Below are 22491 nucleotides of genomic sequence, written 5' to 3'. Positions count from 1 at the left end.
ACAACCGCCCTCGAGGCCCTGGACATCAGTCACTAATGTCAATGTGGAAGGAGTGAAGAAAATGGCACTGGAAAATCGCCGAATCACTATCAAAGTGGCTACTGAAGATGTCCACATATACTCCGGCTCATGCCAAGCAATGTTTTCGGCTTGAAATATCTATCAGCGAAATTTGTTCCAAAACTGCTGAATTTCGACCAAAAACGATGTCACGTAGACATCGGTCAGGAAATGCTGAATGAAGTCGACAACGGTCTAGAACTTCTAAGGAAAGTAATAACAGCTGATTGGAAACATAAGAATTGGGAATGACGTCGAAACCAAGGCCCAAGCGTCCCAATGGAAACTGTCTGAAGAGCCGAGACCAAAAGAATTCGACAAGTTCGATTACATGTGAATGCTGTTCTCACTGTTTTCTTCAATTACAATGGGACAGTGCATCAGGAGTTACGGTCGTACGGTCGATAAGGGATCCTACCTGGTAGCTAAGCACTGTTAGCGCGAAGCAAGCCGAAGAAAACGAGCAGACTTGTGGCAAAACCACTAGTCAAAATTGCATCACAACAACGCTTCCTCTCACACCTCAATGCTTGTTTGCGATATTTTGACAAAAAAAAAATTGTTGCCTCAGCCAACGTATTTACTGTACATGGCCCCCTCTATTGCAGAAGCTGAAGAGAACCATGAAAGGATGTGGTTTTGTCGCCACTGATGGCACAGAAACAGAATTGCTGAAGGAGCTGAACACCATAATGGAAAGCGAGTTCCAGAATTTGAAAAAGCGCTGTTACATGTCATGTCTAAGGGGGTTTACTTTGAAAGGGACAAAGTTGATGTTGATGGGTAAATAAATATTCTTTAAGAAAAATAAAAGTTCCTGTTACTTTCTGATGAAACCTTACATGTGTGGATTTCGTATTTTCAGGGGTAGGTAAACAGCACCGCTGCGGCCGTTTTCAGGTGACTCCTTAAATTCAATAAATCTAATAAAACATTTTCATTTGCCTTTTTTCATCTAAGAGACGTAGCATGTGTGCCGCAAATAAACTATGCAAGAAAGAATCGATGGCAATATATGCCTGTTTTCATCGGCGTATTTTGCAGTTGGACGTCCACAGATACATGTTCAAGAAAAACTTTTTCTGCAGTTGACGCAGGTAAGTGAAGATGGGTTTTAACATGTTTCCGACAGTCTTCATGCATATTCTTTAATAGTGTGGATGGTCTAGTGATAAATGATCCTAAAATGCCACTGCCAATGCCAATGACAGGAGAGAACAAACCCTGTATTTGCATAAGGCATCTTATAGTAGCTTGAAATATACTAGCCACAAATGAAAAATGAACAGTGACTGCTATAGTTGGAATTGACTGTTGTTCAGTGTCACATTTAGATAATGATCGTGACACTCAATTTTTGTTATGATCGTCATCTCTTTCAGTACTGTCAAGAGCAGTAGATCCTACAAGAAAGACAAATGTATTTATTTTCCTAATATTTAATCGTAGAATGAAAATAAAGTCAAGATAAATAAAAGATAGACTTATAGGAAATATAATGAGTTTAAGTTGCCAAGCACGTGTGTTATTACTTCCAACGAGCAGTGAACCATAAGTAACTATCGGTACGCATACGACAGCATCCTCTACCAATATGTTCCAAAACGCCGCGCATAAAAACGGAAATTTTCCGGGAGCCATACTTCGAGTTCTGTTGGCGATAGAAAGCTAGGGGCAAGTGTTCGGTGTAGCCCTTGGACTGGGGACTGCTTTTATACCCAATAGAAGGATCGTCTTTCTGTAACTATACTACGGTGCACGGTCAAAGTTTAAATATTACACACTTCTTCCAGCTTAGGGAAATGGAGCAAATCGGTTGGTTCTTTTTGCATTAGATGTGATCTACGGCGTGCGTTAAGTGGTTTGTGGAGGCACTGTTAAGTCCGTGGGCGGTTCCTGATCAAATCCGAAAAAAGGGTTTTCCACCATTTATTTCGCCGTCAGCAGCGGATATCTAAATAACTAACGGCACAAAATTCCACAGGTTTTAAGGGTATATTCTCTAGGCATAGAAGTGCCATCTTCCTGTTCTCAAAAATCTTTAGCCCTTAGCGAGGAACATCGCAAAAATACGGTTTTTGGGTATCAAAACCGAGCAGCGGATTCCAAGATGACCATGCACAGCAAATAGCTGAAATGTTTGCGAAATATGAATATTCCTCAGATCCAGATCTCGGTCCTTTAAAATTTTCTTTGTATCTTTATCCGTTTCCGAGATATAGATGTTCAAAGTTACCCTATTTATACAAGTAAAATACGCACGTAAGATTTAGTGTGAAGCGAAAACGTTGTTAATGGACTGACGCATCGCGGAGAAATATACTGTGAAGTATCTCCGTTATCATGAAAAGAATTCTGGGAAGTCATTTTTGCACTACTGGATCGCATGCATAATTTTTGTGCACCTTCAGTCCAGTCTGATATGTAAAATTAGTTTCGCATAATATCAACTTCACATAAGTAAACAATAAAAATTTTACTGATCCGTAAAGTTCTTCTCATATGAGTGGCATGTCCTGCTATAGCAGGGAAAAGAAGGGAATCGTCATAGATAAATGCGCCGTCTGCAAAAAGTTTGAGGTTACTATTAATGTCAGGCAAAAGTTCATTAATATATAACATGAACAGATAGGGTTCCAATACACTTCCCTGCGGCACACCCGAAATTCCACCTCTATTGGTGACACTCCATCCAAGATAAGTTGCTGCATCCTCCCGAGCAAAAAATCCTCAATCCAGTCACAAATTTCGCTTTTTACCCCTTACGATCGTACTTTTGTTAATAAGCGTAGATGTGGTACTCAGTTTAATGCTTTTCAGAAAAGCTGGCCGTTGTGGCTGAGCGGTTCTAGGCACTTCGCTCTGGAACCGCGCGACCGCTCCGTCGCAGGTTCGAATCCTGCCTCGGGCACGGATGTGTGTGATGTCCTTAGGTTAGTTAGGTTTAAGTAGTTCTAAGTTCTAGCGGACTGACGACCTCAGATGTTAAGTCCCGTAGTACTCAGAGCCATTTTTGAACTTTTCGGAAATCGAGTAACATTGCATCCACCTCACTGGCATGATCCATGGCTTTCAAGACGCCATGCGAGAAAAGGTCAAGCTGCGTTTCACATGATCGATGTTTTCGGAATCTATGCTGGTTGGCATGAAGAAAGTTGTTCATTGCGTTTGAACTCAGAATAAGCTCTAAAACTGCACTACAAATGGGGTACCAAGGATACTGGACAGTAGTTCTGTGGATCTCTTCAGCCATCCTCTTTGTAGACTGGTGTGACCTTTTGTGTCTTTCAACAATTGGGCACGTTTTCTTCTGTTTTTCAGGTGATCTACGGTAGATTATAGTTTAAAGAGAGACTAACTCGCCCAAAAATTGGGTATAGAATCTGACAGCGATTCAATTGGGCTGTGGAGCTTCGTTCAATTTAACGATTCCAGTTGTTTCTCAGCGTCACGCTAACATTTATTTCACTCATATTTTCAGTGGTACGAGAATTAATCTGGGACAATAGTTTAGTGTAAAGGTCTTTGTAAAGTTATATTTGGAAACTGAGTTAAGCATTTCTGCTTTTCCTTAGCTACCTCCAGTTTCAGTTTTTGCCCCGTCTGCGAGTGCCTGGACACTAACTTTGTTGCCGCTAACAGCCTTTATGTACCACCAGAATTTTCTTGGGTTTGTGAAAGACCTTTCAGCTATATTTTACTACGGTAGTAGGCATTGAAGCAGTAGGCATTGCCATTAACAGGCAAACATTTCATTCAGCGGGTCTATAGATAGGGCCCTCTTCTTTGTTTTACAACTGTTGCGCCGGCCGTGGTGACCGAGCGGTTCTAGACGCTACAGTCTGGAACCGCGCACCCGCTATGGTCGCAGGTTCGAATCCTGCCTCGGGCATGGATGTGTGTCATGACCTTAGGTTAGTAAGGTTTAAGTAGTTCTAAGTTCTACGGGACTGATGACCTCAGAAGTTAAGTCCCACCCATAGTGCTCAGAGCCATTTGAACCTGGGAAACGACGGATTCGCCCCCCCCCCCCCCCCCCCATTGGCGTCCAAGTAGGTATCGAGATTCATCAGACCATGCAACACATTGCCACTGTGTCAGCATCCAGTACTCGTGGTTGCGTGCCCATTACAATCGTAGTTTCCGATGTCGTAGTGTTACCATTGGCACATGCACAGGTCGTCGGCTGCAGAGCCTCATCAGTAGGAGTGTTCGGTGCACTTTGTGCTCAGATACACTTGTACTCTGCCCAGCATTAAAGTCCAGTGTTAGTTCCGGCAAAGTTCGCCGCTTGTCCTGTTTTCCCAGTCTTCCCAGCCTATGCTGTCCAACATCTTTAATTAAAGGGTGGCTGCCCAGCCCGACAAAGTCTGGATATGGTTTCACTTTGGTTTCGCTATGTGCTGAAGACACTCCTCACAGCACTCGTTGAATACCCAGCAAAGCGCGCTGTTTTCGAAATGCTCGTGCTGTGCCTCCAGGCCTTCACAACCTGCCCTCGATCACACTCAGACAGATCATGTGCCTTCCCCATTCTATACATGAAAAGCACGCTCACTGACACTGCATGTACCGTGTGTGTCTGACTAGCAGTCATTCCTTGCCACGGGACGCAGCTATAACCTGGATGGCTCTGAGCACTATGGGACTTAACTTCTGAGGTCATCAGTCCCCTAGAACTTAGAACTACTTAAACCTAACCAACCTAAGGACATAACACACATCCGGGCCCGTGGCAGGATGCCTAGTACCGCTCGGCCACTCCGGTCGACTAACCTGGATGGATTTATATCGATAATAGGTCAGTGGTCATAATGTTCTGGCTGATCAGTGTATATGACGATACTATGCTGATTATATTTATATGTTTTGACAACGCCATTATGGCCTTATCACTTTAGGACATGGTGTAAAAAAGATCTGAGGATGGTTATTACAAACTGAAACTGTTCATCTTATAAAGAATTCATAATGTGATCAAAGACTGAAATAAAAAAACATTTGATCAGTGTATACATTTTCTTTGGGTGGCAGTCACTCACACGAACATATTGCTACCGCAGTACTTGTGCATTTGAAAGTAAATTTAGATATAATGCTGTGCAGAAGGTATTGGATATATTACAAAGTTTCAAGTTCAAATGGTTCAAATGGCTCTGAGCACTATGGGACTTAACATCTGAGGTCATCAGTCCCCTAGAACTTAGAACTACTTAAACCTAACTAACCTAAGGGCATCAAACACATCCATGCCCGAGGCAGGAGTCGAACCCGCGACCGTAGCAGTCGCGCGGTTCCAGACTGAAGCGCCTAGAACCGCTCGGCCACTTTGGCCGGCATTTCAAGTTCCTCACTGTGATACTACACTACTGTTTCTTTAACTATCTCCGTGAGAATTTTGCTGGAACAGTTGTAAGATATTTTTGTATCAGAAAGTCAAGATGCATATCAACTGAGTGGTCCCCTGTTGCTTTTTGCCGCAGAGGACTGGCGGCTGCCGGCCACACGGCCACTGCAGCAGTGCCCCGGGATGACGTGTCAGCTGGGCTCGGGCACCTGCCTGCCGCTGCACCAGCGCTGCGACCGCGTCGTCGACTGCCTGGCCGCCGAGGACGAACTGGGCTGCTCGACAGTCTACCAGCAGGCCGTGGAACTGGCGCGCGCAGATCTTGACATCACAGACCTCCGCCAGCTCAAGGCGGCGCGTGCCCGTGCCAACCACACACACTTGGCAGCTCGTGCTGCCTCCGATGGAACAACACCATCTTTGACCAGCGAATACGACTGCATTAACCACAGTGTTGCCACCACTGTTCCATCAAAAACCGACCAGTCCAGAGAAGTCTCACAAGTAGAAAAAATGGATGCTGATTTTGTTTCGCAGTCTCAGATATCTTTCGTTTCCACAATCTCTCCTTCCATCACTAGTTATTCCACAGATGTTACAGATGAATCTACATATCTGACTGGCAGTATCCCTGTGACTACGTCTGTGATGGATGCTCCGAAAGTACAGGCTATGATGAAAGGACTAGGTGAAAATTTTCAGTTTGACCACACTCCAGAAAAGGTTTTCTCTTATACTGCTTCACAGAAAGAAGGGATCACAACTGTTGGGCATCGTTCCACAATAAGAATGTCAAGCTCTATTACAGTAAACAATATGGCTCAAAGTACAATAGAGCCAAGTCAAACACTTGGGACTGATGAGTCAGCAGCTAGTGTTTCAGCATTGGAAGTAACTACAGCAAAAGTACTACAATATTCCGGGAGTGGAGACCTTTCTTCCATGTCAACAGCAAGAGACCAACAGAGTAGTGAGGGTCAGCCTTCAACAACTACAGCAGATGTGTTTGCATATACAGAAGGGGATCAATCAGAGATAAACAGAACTTTCGAAGCAAATGAGGAAGAAAATTTAGATTCCACGACTGATTTTACTGCTACAACAGAAACAGCAACTGACACGCTACTACAGTCAGCTTCCAATGATGTAACTTTGCACGAGTCATCTTACTCAATGAATGGAAGTGTAACTGAATCAGGGATAAGCCTGTCGTATACAGAAAACGAAAGTGGACATTCTGCAACATCTCATATACTCTCAGATAGCCAGTTAGAAGAAACTACTCTGCTTTCAACACCTGGCAGCCAATTAAAAGAAACTGTGCCACGTTCAACAACTGTCAGGCAACTAGAAGCAAACGTTCTGCTTTCAATAACTGATAGCATAGAATTAATTTCCTCTGTGGACACAGGAGCAACAGTGAGCTTTGACCATACTACTTTAGGTCCGACTGTGTCTGATTTCTCTACAACTGAATCAAGTACACCATTCGTCGATGTTTCTGGCTCTGCTCCATATCCAGAAAGTGTAATAACTGAGACTCCTGAAACATATGAGACTATTTCAAGCAAACTACCTATCACTAGTGCACCCATGCATGACAGTTCAACAGACTACACATACCAATGGACGTCAGATTCTCAAGATTTCATTTCAAAAATGATGATTTCATCTTCTGAAAGCACTACAGAAAGCACAGCAGTAAGCACGTCTGACCTCCAGTCTACAATAACAGACACTGAAGAGGCTGTGTCATCTGACCACACTTCATCAGAAGATCTCTTGTCCAGTACCGAAGGAACTGAGTCAAGTCCAGTGCCTAGTATAAAACCTATATCCTCAGAGACATTATTTGAAAATTACAATATTACAAATTTTAGTACAACAAATGAAGACTCTTATAATGTATCAAGCACATCTGACAAACAATATTCAGAAATTAGTATTCTAGAGACATCAGAGTCAATGACAGAATACAAATCCGGAGACACAGAAGTAACAACTGAATTGTTTTTAAATATGACGGCTTACAATGTTGTTGTCAATGAATCAACAGTAACCTCTGAAATGTTTCAAGAAACATCCACATTAGATAATGAGATGTTGCATATTTCTGGCTTTACTTCCACAGACAGTTCAAAAAATACTTGGACGACCTCATCTGATGTGAGCACTTACAGTACAACTTCGGAGTTTCCAGACACCATCACAACAATGTCGTTTCACAGCAAACACATTGGTGAAATAATTCAAGAAATTGAACACGAACAGCAGTTTCACAACATATCTGCTGCAGGCATTCGACCAGACTCACAACAAGTCCTGCCAGAGCACAGTGACTCGATAATGTCAAGTACTCTCAGTATCCCAACCACCTTTCCTGATTCTGCTTTATTCACATCTACTGTTCCAACAGAAGACAGAAAATTAACTGCTGAAGCTGTGATTAATAGTGTACTGAACATCAGTGAAACTGAAATGAACTTACATCAAAGTATACCAGTCACCATATCAACACCATCAGGTCAAGAGACTGCGTCAGACATATGGTATGACTCAAGTGCTGTAGCTCCTCTTTTGTCTACCACAGATGTTTCTTATGGCACTGATGACCCGTTTGTCTCTACAGTTAAAAGAGAACATGAATCATCTTCAGAGAGTGTATTGCCAAACATGACCACCAAAATGTTGATACTACCAGAAAGTAGTACTGAAATCTTGCCAGTCAGTACAACACACACCTCTGTGGAAAGTACTCAGTCAGAGTATGTGGAAATTATAGATCATGGTATGCCACAAAAGATGTTTTCTACGTCTGAAACAAACGTGGGGTCTTCTCACATGACAATGCCTCCTTACCTAGTAGGACAAACACTTCCACATGAGGTTAGTCACCTGAAAATGTTTGTACACAATTATTACCTAGCATATTCAGATTGAGAGAAACACCTGCTCAATTAAAGTGTTAAAACTTTGTCATCTATAATAAGCCCAACACAAATGCAGAACAAATACGGTAATCAAATCTATAATTTTTAAAGACATACATATTCCTTCCTGTAGAAAGGCAGCAAAAATCACATTATATCAGTGAATATATCAAAGTCTATTACAAGTATCAAGACATTCTCTGATCAGAATGTTTGAGTAATCACATTTCTATACCTTCTGACTTTACTCATGATTTACTGCTTATTTGTTTCCTCTCTGTGTGTATATTACTTTAACAACATTAACTCTCCAAATCATATGTGATTTGCACATTAGACGCAGGCACTATCAGTCATTATTCTACACCATGAGAGCTCATAATTCCAGTGTCTATATTACTTTAACAACATTAACTCTCTGAATCATGACCTTAGCAGTTAAGTCCCATCAGATTTCACACACGTTTTTCTCTGAATCATATGAGATTTGCACATTATACACACACACTCTCAGTCATTATTCTACATGATGAGAGCTCATAATTTCAGTATTTCCCTATAATGAACAGAACAAAAAGTCAACAACAATCTGTAGTGGCACAGTCCGTGAAATTTTTCACCCAACACTGGCATGTCTTATTAGATTTACTCCCAAAAAAATCTAAATACCTTAAATCCTCTTAATGACCTTGCATATGAATCTATTTACCTCTTCCTCTGATGTTTTTATCCCCTCCATAACCAGGTATAAATAAATTCATTATGGCTGTCCTATTACTGCTGTTTTCATGTTACTCAACTGTCTAATGTCCATCTGCACCTTGTTCTTTACATACTTGCTCCAGTGCCTTAGATGCTGTAAACCTACATCATTTCCTTTAATAATGCAGTTTGTGACAATTACATAACTCCTTTGCAGCTGGGATTTTGTTCCTCCACTGCTCATTCCTTTCCTTTGTTTTGATTAACATGTTTATTTCCTTTGAGGGGATCAATCTGATAAGTACACTCCCATTAATTATGTCGCCAGAAACTGCACTGATGCATCCTTAATATATTTTATGCAGTTTACCGCTGACTCTTGTCATCTAGTGAACAAACTCCCCTTTTAGTTTCAGCAATATCCAACCCTAGTTATGACCTACATGATTCCTTATGATTATATCTAGCAAATGAACACATATACATGTTTATACATTTTCTGTAGCTCTGAATTGTAATGTTCAAACACGTAAACACTGAGGCACATAATGTTGAACTGTTACATTTTTTTGTTGACATTTGTGCTAAACAGTATCACATCCCCCTCTCTTCCTCATTTTCAACCACTTCCTCTTCCTTTCTTTCATGTCTTCAAATTCTTCAATTTGGATAGGAATACTTTGCATTCCTTCCACCATGCAACCTTCCTTTGTTTACTTACAGTTAGCACTGTCTTATCATATGGCACCTTGATGTTCATACAGCTGCTTCTATCTTTACCAAGGGTTTCTTTAATTTTCATGCATGTAAAATCTATATTTCATGTAGACATCAAACAATGAGAACTCCAGGCAGGAATATCAACAGGAAAAAATAGATTGCTTCTTAACGTAAAGTTGCAGACAGGCACGATTAAAAGACACTCATATAATAAACCCTTTGGCTTGTAGTCGTGCCTGTCTGCAACTTTATGTATGTTTTTTATGCTAGGTAGCAACCTATCTTTTTCTACATTGTTGTTTTTTCATATAGTCATGACATTTCTACAGCTTTTTAACTCTCCTCAAACCATTCCTACATTGCCACTTTGCACTTTATACCATGTTACGTTTTTAGATATGTGTATTCCCTTTTTCTGCTTCATTTTTCTGCATTTTTATATTTTCTACTTTCATCGATTAAATTTTATATCTTAACAATATTATGAAAAGGATAGACTGCTATTCACCATACAATAGAGATGCTGAGTTGCAAATAGGCACAATAAAAAGGTGGTCAAATAAGTATGCCTTTGGCCATAAAAACCTTCACTCAAATCAATCAACATACATAAACATCCACACAAATGCAATTCACACACATATGACCCCAGTCTCTGGTTACTGAGACCAGACTGCAAGCAGCAGCACATGATGCAAGAAGCAATCTGGTCGGTAGAGGTAAGGAAGAAGCTGGGTGAGGAGGAGGAGGGATAGCAGGATAGAGATGGGGGTGGTAAAGTGCTGTTTGTGGGAGCATAAAGGAACGAGGTGGAGAGAGCTGAGCAGCTAGGTGCAATTGGAAGCCAGGGCAGAAAGGGGGAGGCAGGGGCAAAGGAAAAGGAGAGAAGTAAAAAGACTGTGGGTGCCTAGGCAGAATAGAAGGCTGTGTAGAGCTGGAGTGGGAACAGGGAAGGGGGTACATAGGTTTAGGACAATGGCTATCAATGGTTGAGGCCAGGAGGGTTGTGGAAATGTAGTATATATTGCAGGGAGAGTTCCCACATAAGCAATTCAGGAAAGCTGGTGTTGATAGGAAGGATCCGGATGGCACAGGCTGTGAAACAGTCGTTAAAATGAAGCACATTGAAATGGGCAGTGTGCTCTTCAACTGGGTGGTCCAGCTGTTTCTTGGCCACATTTTGTCAGTGATCATTCACGTGAGCAGAAAGCTTATTGGTTCTCATGCCCACATAGAATGCAGCACAGTGTTTGCAGCTTACCCTGTAGATAGTTTGAGCAGTTTCGCATGTAGCCTTGCCTTTGATGGGATGGGTGATGATTGTGGCCAGACTGGAGTAGGTGGTGGTGGGAGGATGTGTGGGACATGTCTTGGTTCTAAGTCTAATACCAGGATATGAGCCATGAGGCAAGGGGTTGTGAGCAGGGTTTGTGTAGGGATAGATAAGGATATTGTGCATCTTCAGTGGGTGGGGAAATTTCACTGTAGAAGGAGTGGGAAGGGTAGCTGGTAGGACATTCCACATTTCACAACATGATGAGAGGTAGTTAAAACCCTGGTAGAGAATGTGATTGCATTGCTCCAGTCCTAGGTGGTACTGAGTCACAAGGGGATTGCCCAATGCTCCTCCATGGCCACACAGTGGGACTTTGGGAGGTGGAGGATGACTGGAGAGGTAAGGCACAGGAGATCTGTTTCTGTACCAGTTTGGGGATAATTATGGTCTGTAAAGGCACCACAGAGACATCTGAATTATTTTGAGAGGGACTGCTCATCACTACAGGCATGACAGTGATTGGTGGCTGGGCTATAGGGAAAGGACTCTTTGGTATTGAATGCATGGTAGCTGTTAAAGTGGAGGTATTACTGGTGATTGGTAGATTTGATATGGACAGAGTTATTGATATAGCCATCTTTGAGGTGGAGGTCAACATTGAGGAAGGTGTCTTGTTGGGTTGTGGAGGACCAGGTGAAGCCAATGGGGGAGAAGGTGTTGAGATTCTGGAGGAATATGGATGGGGGGGTCGTCACCATTGATCAAAATCACAATGATGTCATCACTGAAATTGAACCAGGTGAGCAGTTTGGAATTCTGGGTGGTCAGAAAGGATTCCTCTAGATGGCCCATGAATAAGTTGGTGTAGGATGGTGCCATGTGGGTGTCCATTCAGATACCCTGTATTTGTTTGTAGGTGATGCCTTCAAAGAAGGAGTAATTCTGGGTGAGGATATAGTTAGTCATTGTGACTAGGACAGAGGTTATAGGTTTTGAATCTGTTGGATGTTGGGAAAGATAGTGTTCAATAGTGACAAGTCCATGGGCATTAGGGATGTTAGTGCAAAGGGAGGTGGCCTCAGTACTGATGAGCAGCGTACCATGTGGTAAAGGAAAAGGAACTATGGAGAGTGGGTGGAGGAAATTGGTGGTATATTTTATATAGGAGGGTAGGATGTAGGTAGCAGGCCGAAGGTGTGGTCTAGTAGAGCAGAGGTTCTCTCAGTAGAGGCACATTAACAGGCCACAATGGGGCATCCTACTTTAGGAAGCAAGTAGAAGGTAGGGGTGTGGGGCATGGTATGGATGACGAGAGAAGAGAGATGGACTCAGGGGAGAGGTTCTGGAATGAGCCTAAAGATCTGAGGATAGACTGGAGATACTGCTGGATTTCTGGAATGGGGCCACTGTGTTGGGGTTTGGAGGTGGATGAATTTGACAGCCAGTGGAGTTCTTCTGCCAGGTAATTCTTGCAGTTAAAAAAAGAATGTGGTTGAGCCTTTGTCAGTAGGTAGGATCTTAAGGATCTTGGGATCAGTTTTTAGGTGGTGGATTGTGGTACTTCTGTGCATGTAAGGTTAGCCTGCATCTTCTCACCATCATTCCCCAAATCACTCAACAACCATGGTACCCTGCTTACCTGCTCATCACTTTTTATGCTACCTTCCTTTACACTAACAACCCTAAATCCTATGGCCATGTTGCTACTGAATACTACCTTTCCCAGTGCCTGATAGATTCCAAACCTACAACCTCCTCCTTAGTCACCAAGACCGACTATATGCTCAACAACAATTACCTCTCTTTTGAAGGCATTACCTATAAATACATCCATGGTACAGCAACATGCTCCCTCATGGCACAATCTCACACCAAACTATTCATGGGCCATCTAGAGGAATCCTTTCTAACCACCCAGAATTCCAAACCCCCACCTGGCTCAGGTTCACTGATGATATCTTCATGATCAAGGGTGAGACATCCTATCCACGTTCCTCCAGCACCCCAACACCATCTCCCTCATTGGCTGCTTCACCTGGTCCTCTGCAACCCAACAAGACACCTTCCTCAATGTTGACCTCCACCTCAAAGATAGCTATATCAGTAACTCTGTCCATATCATATTTACCAACCACCAGCAATACCTCCACTTTAAAAGCTGTCACACATTCCATACCAAGGTGTCCTTTCCATACAGCCTAGCCACCAATCACTGTCATGCCTGTAGTTATGAGCAATCCCTCTCAAAATATTCCAGGCGTCTCTTTAGTGCCTTCACAGACTGTAATTATCCCCCAAAGTTATACAGAAACAGATCTCCTGTGCTGTATCTCTCCAGTCATCCTCCACCTCCCAAAGTCCCACTGTGTGGCCATGGATGGGCATTGGGCAATCCCCTTGTGACTCAGTACCACCTAGTATTGGAACAATGGAATCACATACTCCACCAGGGTTTTAACTACCTCTCATCACGTCCTGAAATGTGAATGTCCTACCAGCTATCCTTCCCACTCCTCCCACAGTGGAGTTTCCCTCCCACAGAAGATGCACAATATCCTTGTCTATCCCCACACAAACCCTGCTCACAACCCATTGCCTCATGGCTCATATCCTGGTAACAGACCTAGAACCAAGACATGTCCCATACATCCTCCCACCACCACCTACTCCAGTCTGGTCACAAGCATCACCTATCACATCAAAGGCAAGGCTACATGTGAAACTGCTCAGACTATCTACAGGGTAAGCTGCAAACACTGTGCTGCATTCTATATGGGCATGACACCCAATAAGCTGTCTGTTCACATGAATGGTCACTGACAAAATGTGGCCAAGAAACAGCTGGACCACCCAGTTGAAGAGCACACTGCCCAGTACAATGTGCTTCATTTTAATGACTGTTTCACAGCCTGTGCCATCCAGATCCTTCCTATCAACACCAGCTTTCCTGAATTGCTTACGTGGGAACTCTCCCTGCAATATATACTACATTCCCATAACCCTCCTGGCCTCAACCGTTGTTAGTCATTGTCCTACATCCATGTCCCCCCTCCCCTGTTCCCATTCCAGCACTACACAGCCTTCTATTCTGCCTAGGCACCCACAGTCTTTTTACTTATCTCCTTTTCTGTTGCCCCTGCCTCCCTCCTTCCACCCTGCCTTCCCAATTGCACCTAGCTGCTCTACCTTCTCACCCTCGTTCCTTTATGCTCCCACAAGCAGCGCTTTACCACGACCATCCGTACCCTATTAATCCTCCCCCTCCTTGTAGTGGGCTCCTCCCTACCTTCACCACCCAGACTGCTTCTCCCATCATGTGCTGCTGCTTGTAGTCTGGCCTTGGCAGCCAGAGACTGTGGTCATATGTGTGTGAGTTGCATTGGTATGAATGTGGGTTTATGTTTTCTAATTCGGATGAAGGCTGGTCTGGCCAAAAACTTACTTATTTGACTGTATGTTGTGCCTATCTGTGACTCAGCATCTCCACTATATGGTGAGTAGCAATGTATCCTTTCCATAATATTATCATTACTCCATCCTGGTTTCTCCACTGGTTAAATTTTATATCTTGTATGTTATCCAAGAATTTCCGGAACATCTTGTCTTTGTGCCTAGTTGTTTCTCTGCTGTTTACACTATTTCATTTCTCAAAGCTACCCTTTTATCTTCCATGAATTTCAGTAACTGTTGCTCTTTGAAAAGTCTCTGAAGCGACTCATGAATTGTGTGCATATGATGCTGTTGATTGTGATCCATTCCTTGGATGGGAATGTTAATCTTGAAAGTTCCCTTGATTCTACTCAAGAGAAGCAGGCTATATGCCAGCACGAGGTATCGCTCTCTCCCTTCTTCATTATCATGCAACACAAATTGTATACTTACATTTTTATATTTTCTTATCCTTGTTGATGGTGCATTACCCAACATCAGCTAACTACATGGACCATTTTTTACATTACATTTTTGAAACAGTTTGTGCAAGAAACATCTACATTTTTATTATTATTTCTTTAAGATCATGGTGTATACATGTGCCATATGACTCTCTCTTTCTTTTTCTTTTATATTCTTTGCATGAATGTTTTTATCCATTCATATTTATTCTTGCTCACAGCCATAGCCATTCATTTACGTGGACTGAATATTTTGGAATATAAATATCAGCTGCTATTTTCTCTTCCCACTTAAACTTTTTTTTCCTTATTGTTATTGCTTGCAACCTCTTATTAGCTTGTGTTTCCCATTGGGTTTCTTCTCACAGCTATCTCTGAGATCTTTCAGTACTTTTGCTCTTCAGCTTTAGCACCCACAGAAGGAAACACTTACTAATATAGAACTGTGCAATACAAAATCACTACTTGTTTTGCATTCTGATTAGCCCTGGTGCAGTTGCAGTGTTGTTGGTATGTTGTATGTGCTTTGCAACTAAGAACAATAAAAAACTCTATTTTTGTCTCCTCTATGCAGAAACTGCATGCTCTAATTATTACATAAACAAAATATTAATTATTCATTTTTCTGAATAAATCAACAGTACTGCAGTATGCAAATGTATGTTTCAGATGTTTGGACTGGAGCTGCCTCCAGACATTACAACAATCAACACAGAACTTGAAATGGCAAAGGGACAGATCTTTCACTGTAAGCGGTAAGTCATACAGTATAAACAACAATTAAAATTCACACTTATTAAAATATAACAGGCTACAGGTCAGATGAATACCTCAGAGAAATCCAATGTTTCATCCCTATCTACAGAAGACATATTCTTGAAGATGAGTATGAGACATTGGGTTTCTTCAACAAATTCAAGCATGACTTATGAGTCTGGAATATTTTAATAAGCATTATGTTTCTGGCTGTGAAAGATTACATTTTATGTAGTTATAAATACAAAGAGAATAAAAGATTCACCAACCTTTCTGCTTCTTTGCAATTTTAACAATTTCCTCAATTGAGTTTCCTATTTTGTGTAATAAACCAGAAATAATTCAACTTTTGACAATTATAAGATCTTGAAAGAAATTATTAATGCTGGTAATTTCCTGTTTTGTCAACATTATGTTTGCAAATGTTTGAGATTCATTAAGTACATTTATTGAGACATAGAAGCATTATATTGTATTTCCACAAAGATATAAAGCTGACAACAACAAAATTTTAAATACACAGTTTAAAAAACTAAAAAAAAAGATAGCACACTTATAGTAATAAACATACTGTTTACCTTAACTATCTGTTATACAAAAATAATGTAAAAATTCTGCTCTCATATTGTGTCAAAAATGAAAATGGTTATGAAATATATAAATGACAAAACACCCAGTGCATATGTTAACATACAAAAATAAAAACAATACATTTTTATACAAACAAAGATTATAACACATATAAAAACAGGGCTATTGAAAATGATTGAAGCGATTTCATAAATTCACTGTAGCTCCACTCATTGACATATGGTCACGACACACTACAGATACGTAGAAAAACTCATAAAGTTTTGTTTGGCTGAAGCTGCACTTCAGGTTTCTGCCGCCAGAGTGCTCGAGAGTGCAGTGAGACAAAATGGCGACAGGAGCCAAGAAAGCATATGTCATCAGTCATAACAGTGCAACGACACTTCAGGACGAAGTTCAACAAAGATCCACCAACTGCTAACTCCATTCGGTGATGGTATGTGCAGTTTAAAGCTTCTGGATGCCTGTGTAAGGGGAAATCAATGGGTCGGCCTGCAGTGAGCGAAGAAACGGTTGAACGCGTGCGGGCAAGTTTCACACATAGCCCGCGGAAGTCAACGAATAAAGCAAGCAGGGAGCTAAACGTACCACAGCCGACGCTTTGGAAAATCTTACGGAAAAGGCTAAAGCAGAAGCCTTACTGTTTACAATTGCTACAAGCCCTGACACCCGATGACAAAGTCAAACACTTTGAATTTTCGGTGCGGTTGCAACAGCTCATGGAAGAGGATGCGTTCAGTGCGAAACTTGTTTTCAGTGATGAAGCAACATTTTTTCTTAATGGTGAAGTGAACAGACACAATGAGCGAATCTGGGCGGTAGAGAATCCTCACGCATTCGTGCAGCAAATTCGCAATTAACCAAAAGTTAACGTGTTTTGTGCAATCTCACGGTTTAGAGTTTACGGCCCCTTTTTCTTCTGCGAAAAAAACGTTACAGGACACGTGTATCTGGACATGCTGGAAAATTGGCTCATGCCACAAGCCACAACTGGAGACCGGAGACCGACAGCGCCGACTTCATCTTTCAACAGGATGCTGCTCCACCGCACTTCCATCATGATGTTCGGCATTTCTTAAACAGGAGATTGGAAAACCGATGGATCAGTCGTGGTGGAGATCATGATCAGCAATTCATGTCATGGCCTCCATGCTCTCCCGACTTAACACCATGCGATTTCTTTCTTGTGAGGTTATGTGAAAGATTCACTGTTTAAACCTCCTCTACCAAGAAACGTGCCAGCACTGCGAGTTCGCATCAACGATGCTTTCGAACTCATTGATGGGGACATGCTGTGCCGAGTGTGGGAGGGTGCTTTGTGCACCACTGTCTCTTCTCCCCTCTCCCCTGAATACCAGTATAAGCAAATTGTTCATACTTGTATCAACAGTGTCCCTGAAATTAGCCAAAATGTTTCGTATTTCAAAAAGCACTGTACCAAAGACTGATACCACATGGTGCATATAGGGGAAGTGGAAGAATATCATTCATTAAGTCACAATGCGGAAAAAAGTGTGTGTAAGGAAATCATGACAGGTGGTGACTGAAAAGGAATGTGAAGAAAAATAAGAAGGTGCCAACTGTAAAAGTCACTGCAGAACTGAATGTCACACTCATGAACCCTGTCAGCGCCATAAAACAAGAATTGAGCTCCATATGTAGAGAACTGCAGGGCGAGTTGGCATTCCAAACCCACTCATCAGATGCCTGTAACAAACAATAGTGATGCCAAATCCATAAAATCTGAGTTATGGAGCAATGGAAAAAAGTCATTTGGTTGGATGACCCTTGTTTCACACAGTTTCCAACTTCTGGCCAAGTTTTACATCACAAGAGTGAGACACAATGGGCCATCAGAGATAATTTGGACAGCATATCATGGTGTTCCATGGACCTCATTGTTACTCTGCAAGATCACACTACGGGCAATGAACATGTGAGCATTTTGAACGATCAGGTCCATCCCATGGTACAGTTCTAGTTCCTCAGTGGTGACGTTGTGTTGCGAGATGACAGGGTCCCTGTTCAGATAGCTCACATCATCCAGGACTGGTTTTGTGAGCAGGATGTGATGTTCATCTGCTTTACTTCTTCTTTGATAGTCCTCAATGTTGATTTACTGCATCACTACTGGCTGGAAGTTCAAAACTGATTACTTTAAATGATGTAGCCAACAGTAGCACAGTTGCATTTCACAGTTCTTTACTTTTGCTGTTCACAACCCCACAGTATTACTTAGTTGTATGGCCAGTTCACTACTTCGATGTTTCATCTACAGAAATTACGATTAAAACATAACTCATTCAATTAACTGAATACATCAAAACATTCCTCCTTTTAAATAGTTACTTCTACCACAAGGGCAGCATGGAGGGTAAAAATCATAGAGGGAGACCAAGAGATGAATAAACCGAGCAGATTCAGAAGGATGTAGGTTGCAGTAGGTACTGGGAGATGAAGAAGCTTGCACAGGATAGAGTAGCATGGAAAGCTGCATCAAACCAGTCTCAGGACTGAAGACCACAACAACAATAACCACAAAGGCTATGCTGAATTATTAGTTTAAACAATGAAATTATCAGATATAGCTATACAAAAAATACTTTTGACAAACCTGGTAATTATTTTGAATCTAATTAAGGGTTAACTTTGCTGATATGTTTTCGAATGGAGCCAAATAAATACCTTAAGAATCCTAGTAGTTCTTCTTCCAAATGTTTATAATTAGTACACAATTTATATGTGCTTATAAGCCAACAATAGGATATAAGTCACGAGACAAACACTGATTTTACCCTATAACAAAAGATATTAACTAGGAATAGTCAAAAAAATTAGGAAATTAATTACATACACAAAACTAAGCACAAAATTAGATCTGGTTCTATATTTCTTAAGACTGAGGACCAACCTTTCTCTTTTATGAAAGTGCAGATTCTACTCATGTATGTTAATAGTAATTAGTCAAAAATAAAAATAAAATGAATTTAATGCAGCAGATGACAAAACGAGAGGAAGTAAAAAGATCCCTGCATGCTTCGTCACAAGGAGAATTATTTGTCACATCTCCCCTGATTGTTGCAGTTGCCAGATCTCAATATTATTGAGCCTTTGTGGTCTCACTTTGGAGAGAAGGTTGCATGATCACTATCCACTTCCATCATCATTACCTAGCTATCCACTCCCTTTGCTGGAAGAATGGTATAAGATTACCTTCAAAATTATATAGAATACATACTTATCCATTGTGAAATGACCAGAAGCTGTTATTAAGGGTCCATATCAATTCCTACAGATGAGATTTTCAGTCTCTAGAAATTTCTTAATACACTAACCTAAAACATGTTCCAAAATTCTGCAACAGATGTATAGTTTTGTGCATCTGTTTGCAGGGCAGGTTTAGGCCCTAGCAACTCAGGTCAGTGCTTGTGGTGCCAAACTAGAAGTGTGTCAGAGGAATCACAGTTGTAAGATTCCTATACAGGACATACCACCATTAGTAGAGGCCACTTAGGGTGCCAAACTGAGAGAGGTGCCCACGTGGAAGACTGACATACAGCGTATACTCACGTAGTAGCAAGAACTGACACAGATGAAAGTGTGTGAGTGATTAGTGGGAAATGTGAGGGTGCTGAGTGATAAGTCACTTGTGTAGAAAAATGTTATTGAATCAGACCTGTCTATCTGTTTGACAACCCATATTTAAAATGAAAATGACCTGCAGTTCCTTCCAGTCACTAAGAATGCTTCAGTCTTCCAGTGACCTATGGTATACTGCTGCTACAAGAGGAGCATGTTATTTTGGATATGCTATGTAGTACCATACTGCTATCCCCCCAGGTCCAGAGGCTGTTCCTCTGTTGTGTGATTTTAGTTGCTTTTCTATCCCATGGTCAGTTATTTCAATATCTGTAATTATGATGTTCAGACAATGGTTTAAAGGAGCATCCACAGTATAATCTTTCTCAAAGAAACATTTTTGGAAAAACGCATCTCATATTTTGGTCTTCTCCATTTCATCCTCCATATCAATACCATACCATCTCAGAGTGTCTGGACAGATGGTTTTAATTCATTTACTGGTTTAACATTAGACTAAAACTTCTTATGATTTTCTGTCAAGTCGGTAGATAGGATATCACTTTTGAATTCATTTAATGCTTCACATGTGGCTCTCCTTATGCTAATTTCCTTTCATTCGGTTTTTGTTTGCCTGTGAGGTTCTCGCTATGTTAAAATTTGAAGTGAAGCTCTCTTTGTTTTCATAATGGCAGCTGTCAAATAGCAGTTGGTCTTTCCCAGTCTTCACAGATTTACTCAGCACATATCTGTCTAAGGTGTATTGTACAATACTCTTGAACTTTGTCCATTGATGCTAAATATTTTCAGTCCTGGAGATGAATGTCTCACATTGGGCACTCAGGCCATCTGAGATATGTTTTTTGTCTCTCTTCATAAGCAGAAATATCTTCCTACCTTTCTTTAAATTCCTATTTAGAGCTGTATTCAGTGATGCTGTAACAGCCTCATGATTCCTGTTATGCACTAATGAGCTGAAAAGTGCAGGGCTGTTGCTGACCAGATCTAATATGTTGCCTCCAAGAGTCAGTTCTATGATTATCTGCTCAAGGTAATTTTCAAATAGGGCATTTAGAGCAATTTCACATCATTTCTTTTCCCAAGCACCCATCATCAAACAGTTAGGTCTCCTTGTCTACAGATAATAAGTTGAAATCTATTCACTGACTGCAAATTCTCTGACATCAGCTGTATTCTACCCATTAGTGACATATTAAAATTTGTGTTGGACTGAGACTCAAACCCAGATTCCCCACTTATTGTGAACAGTCACCTTATCTGCTTTGGCTATCCATGCATGCTCCCTGGACCAACCCAAATTTGCATATGTCACACTGTCTGCATCCTTATATCATACCTAATGCTGCTAGTGTCCAGGAACTGGCAGTCAGCAAATAAATTTTGAAGTACATGGTACAGCTGTGTATCATCATCAGTACCTGTTCTTTCAGACATGCAAGTGAGTATGTTGGAAATCTCCACCTTATACACAACTAAAAAATTTAGATGAAATGTTCTCCAAGTTTCCCTTCAAATGTTCCCTGCCCCTGAGGCAGCGTGTCTAGAAAAGCATCTGATGAACATGTTTGAATCCTGAATCCTCCTTTAACACTTACCTTCACTCAAATTGTTTTGCATTCAGAATCAGTACTAACCTCACAAGATATTATCAGATTCTTACAGCTATAAACACATCTCCACCATCAGCATTCAATCTATGTTTGTGACATACAATCCAGTCAGAATTTAGAATTTCACTGTTATTAATCTCTGGTTTCAGTCAGCTTTCTGTCCCTAGTACTTTAACAGCCATGTTGCTGTTCTAACATTTGGTACCTGAGTGTCCAAATAAAAAGTTACAAGTTGACTTTTGTTTAAAAAAAAAAACAATGTTTTTGCACTGCAGCTGATCTAGTTGAAACATTAAACTAATATGTATCATCAAGAGCAAATATTCAATTAGAACAAGGTAATGTGAATACTTCAGTTCATTGTTGAATAATTAGATCCAGGGTTCTTCTTCATAAATAATAACTTGACAATCTTTCCATGGAACCCTCGATTTATTCTTCACAGACGTGGCGGAAACATTCACAAATTTTTGCAATCATTGATTACTTCTGATCTTCAAAATTATTTTGTAATAAATTATCTGACCATGACTTCAACAAGAAGTGATGGATTACAAAATTAAACAACCAATTGCAAACTAAACTGAACTGAACTATCCTAAACTGTCATGTGTGCACATAGCTGCTATTGTAGATTACAAGTCTGTTACTAAACAAGTTATTTTAGTTGTCTCACAATGAAAAACTGTGTATTCATAAATAACCAAGTTAGGTAGCATGCTTTACAAAAAGGAACAAAATGTTTGACATAAACCAAATTTTACTAAAATTTGATTTTCTATCCAATTTTTTTATAAATAAAGCACTTTAACAGTTACTACACAAATTTGCAAATTACAGCTAACATGCTTAAATACTTTTATTAGTAACATTTACAGAGGTTTCAGTGCTGTGGTCACATTCATTGCATCTAATTATTTTATGAACAACATTAAAATCATTATTAACAGAACCGTTTACAATTTCAGTAATTAGACTCAACATTGGTTGATTGATTTGGGGCAGG

At 40.9% G+C, this 22491-nt stretch overlaps 1 protein-coding gene across 1 annotated transcript in view; it reads left to right on the top strand.

Moving 5' to 3' along the window:
* Positions 1-22491, top strand: part of LOC126154543 (serine protease nudel-like) — a 191535-nt gene that overhangs the window by 103116 nt on the left and 65928 nt on the right. The window contains exons 8-9 of the mRNA XM_049916151.1: positions 5544-8293; positions 15598-15683. Coding sequence (XP_049772108.1) covers positions 5544-8293; positions 15598-15683 — 2836 coding nt within the window. The remainder of the gene's footprint in view (positions 1-5543; positions 8294-15597; positions 15684-22491) is intronic.

This window comes from Schistocerca cancellata, chromosome 2, assembly GCF_023864275.1.
Source record: "Schistocerca cancellata isolate TAMUIC-IGC-003103 chromosome 2, iqSchCanc2.1, whole genome shotgun sequence".
Lineage (NCBI taxonomy): Eukaryota > Metazoa > Arthropoda > Insecta > Orthoptera > Acrididae > Schistocerca > Schistocerca cancellata.
Note: the sequence above shows the minus strand (reverse complement) of the source record. Positions and strands in the feature narration are given on the sequence as shown.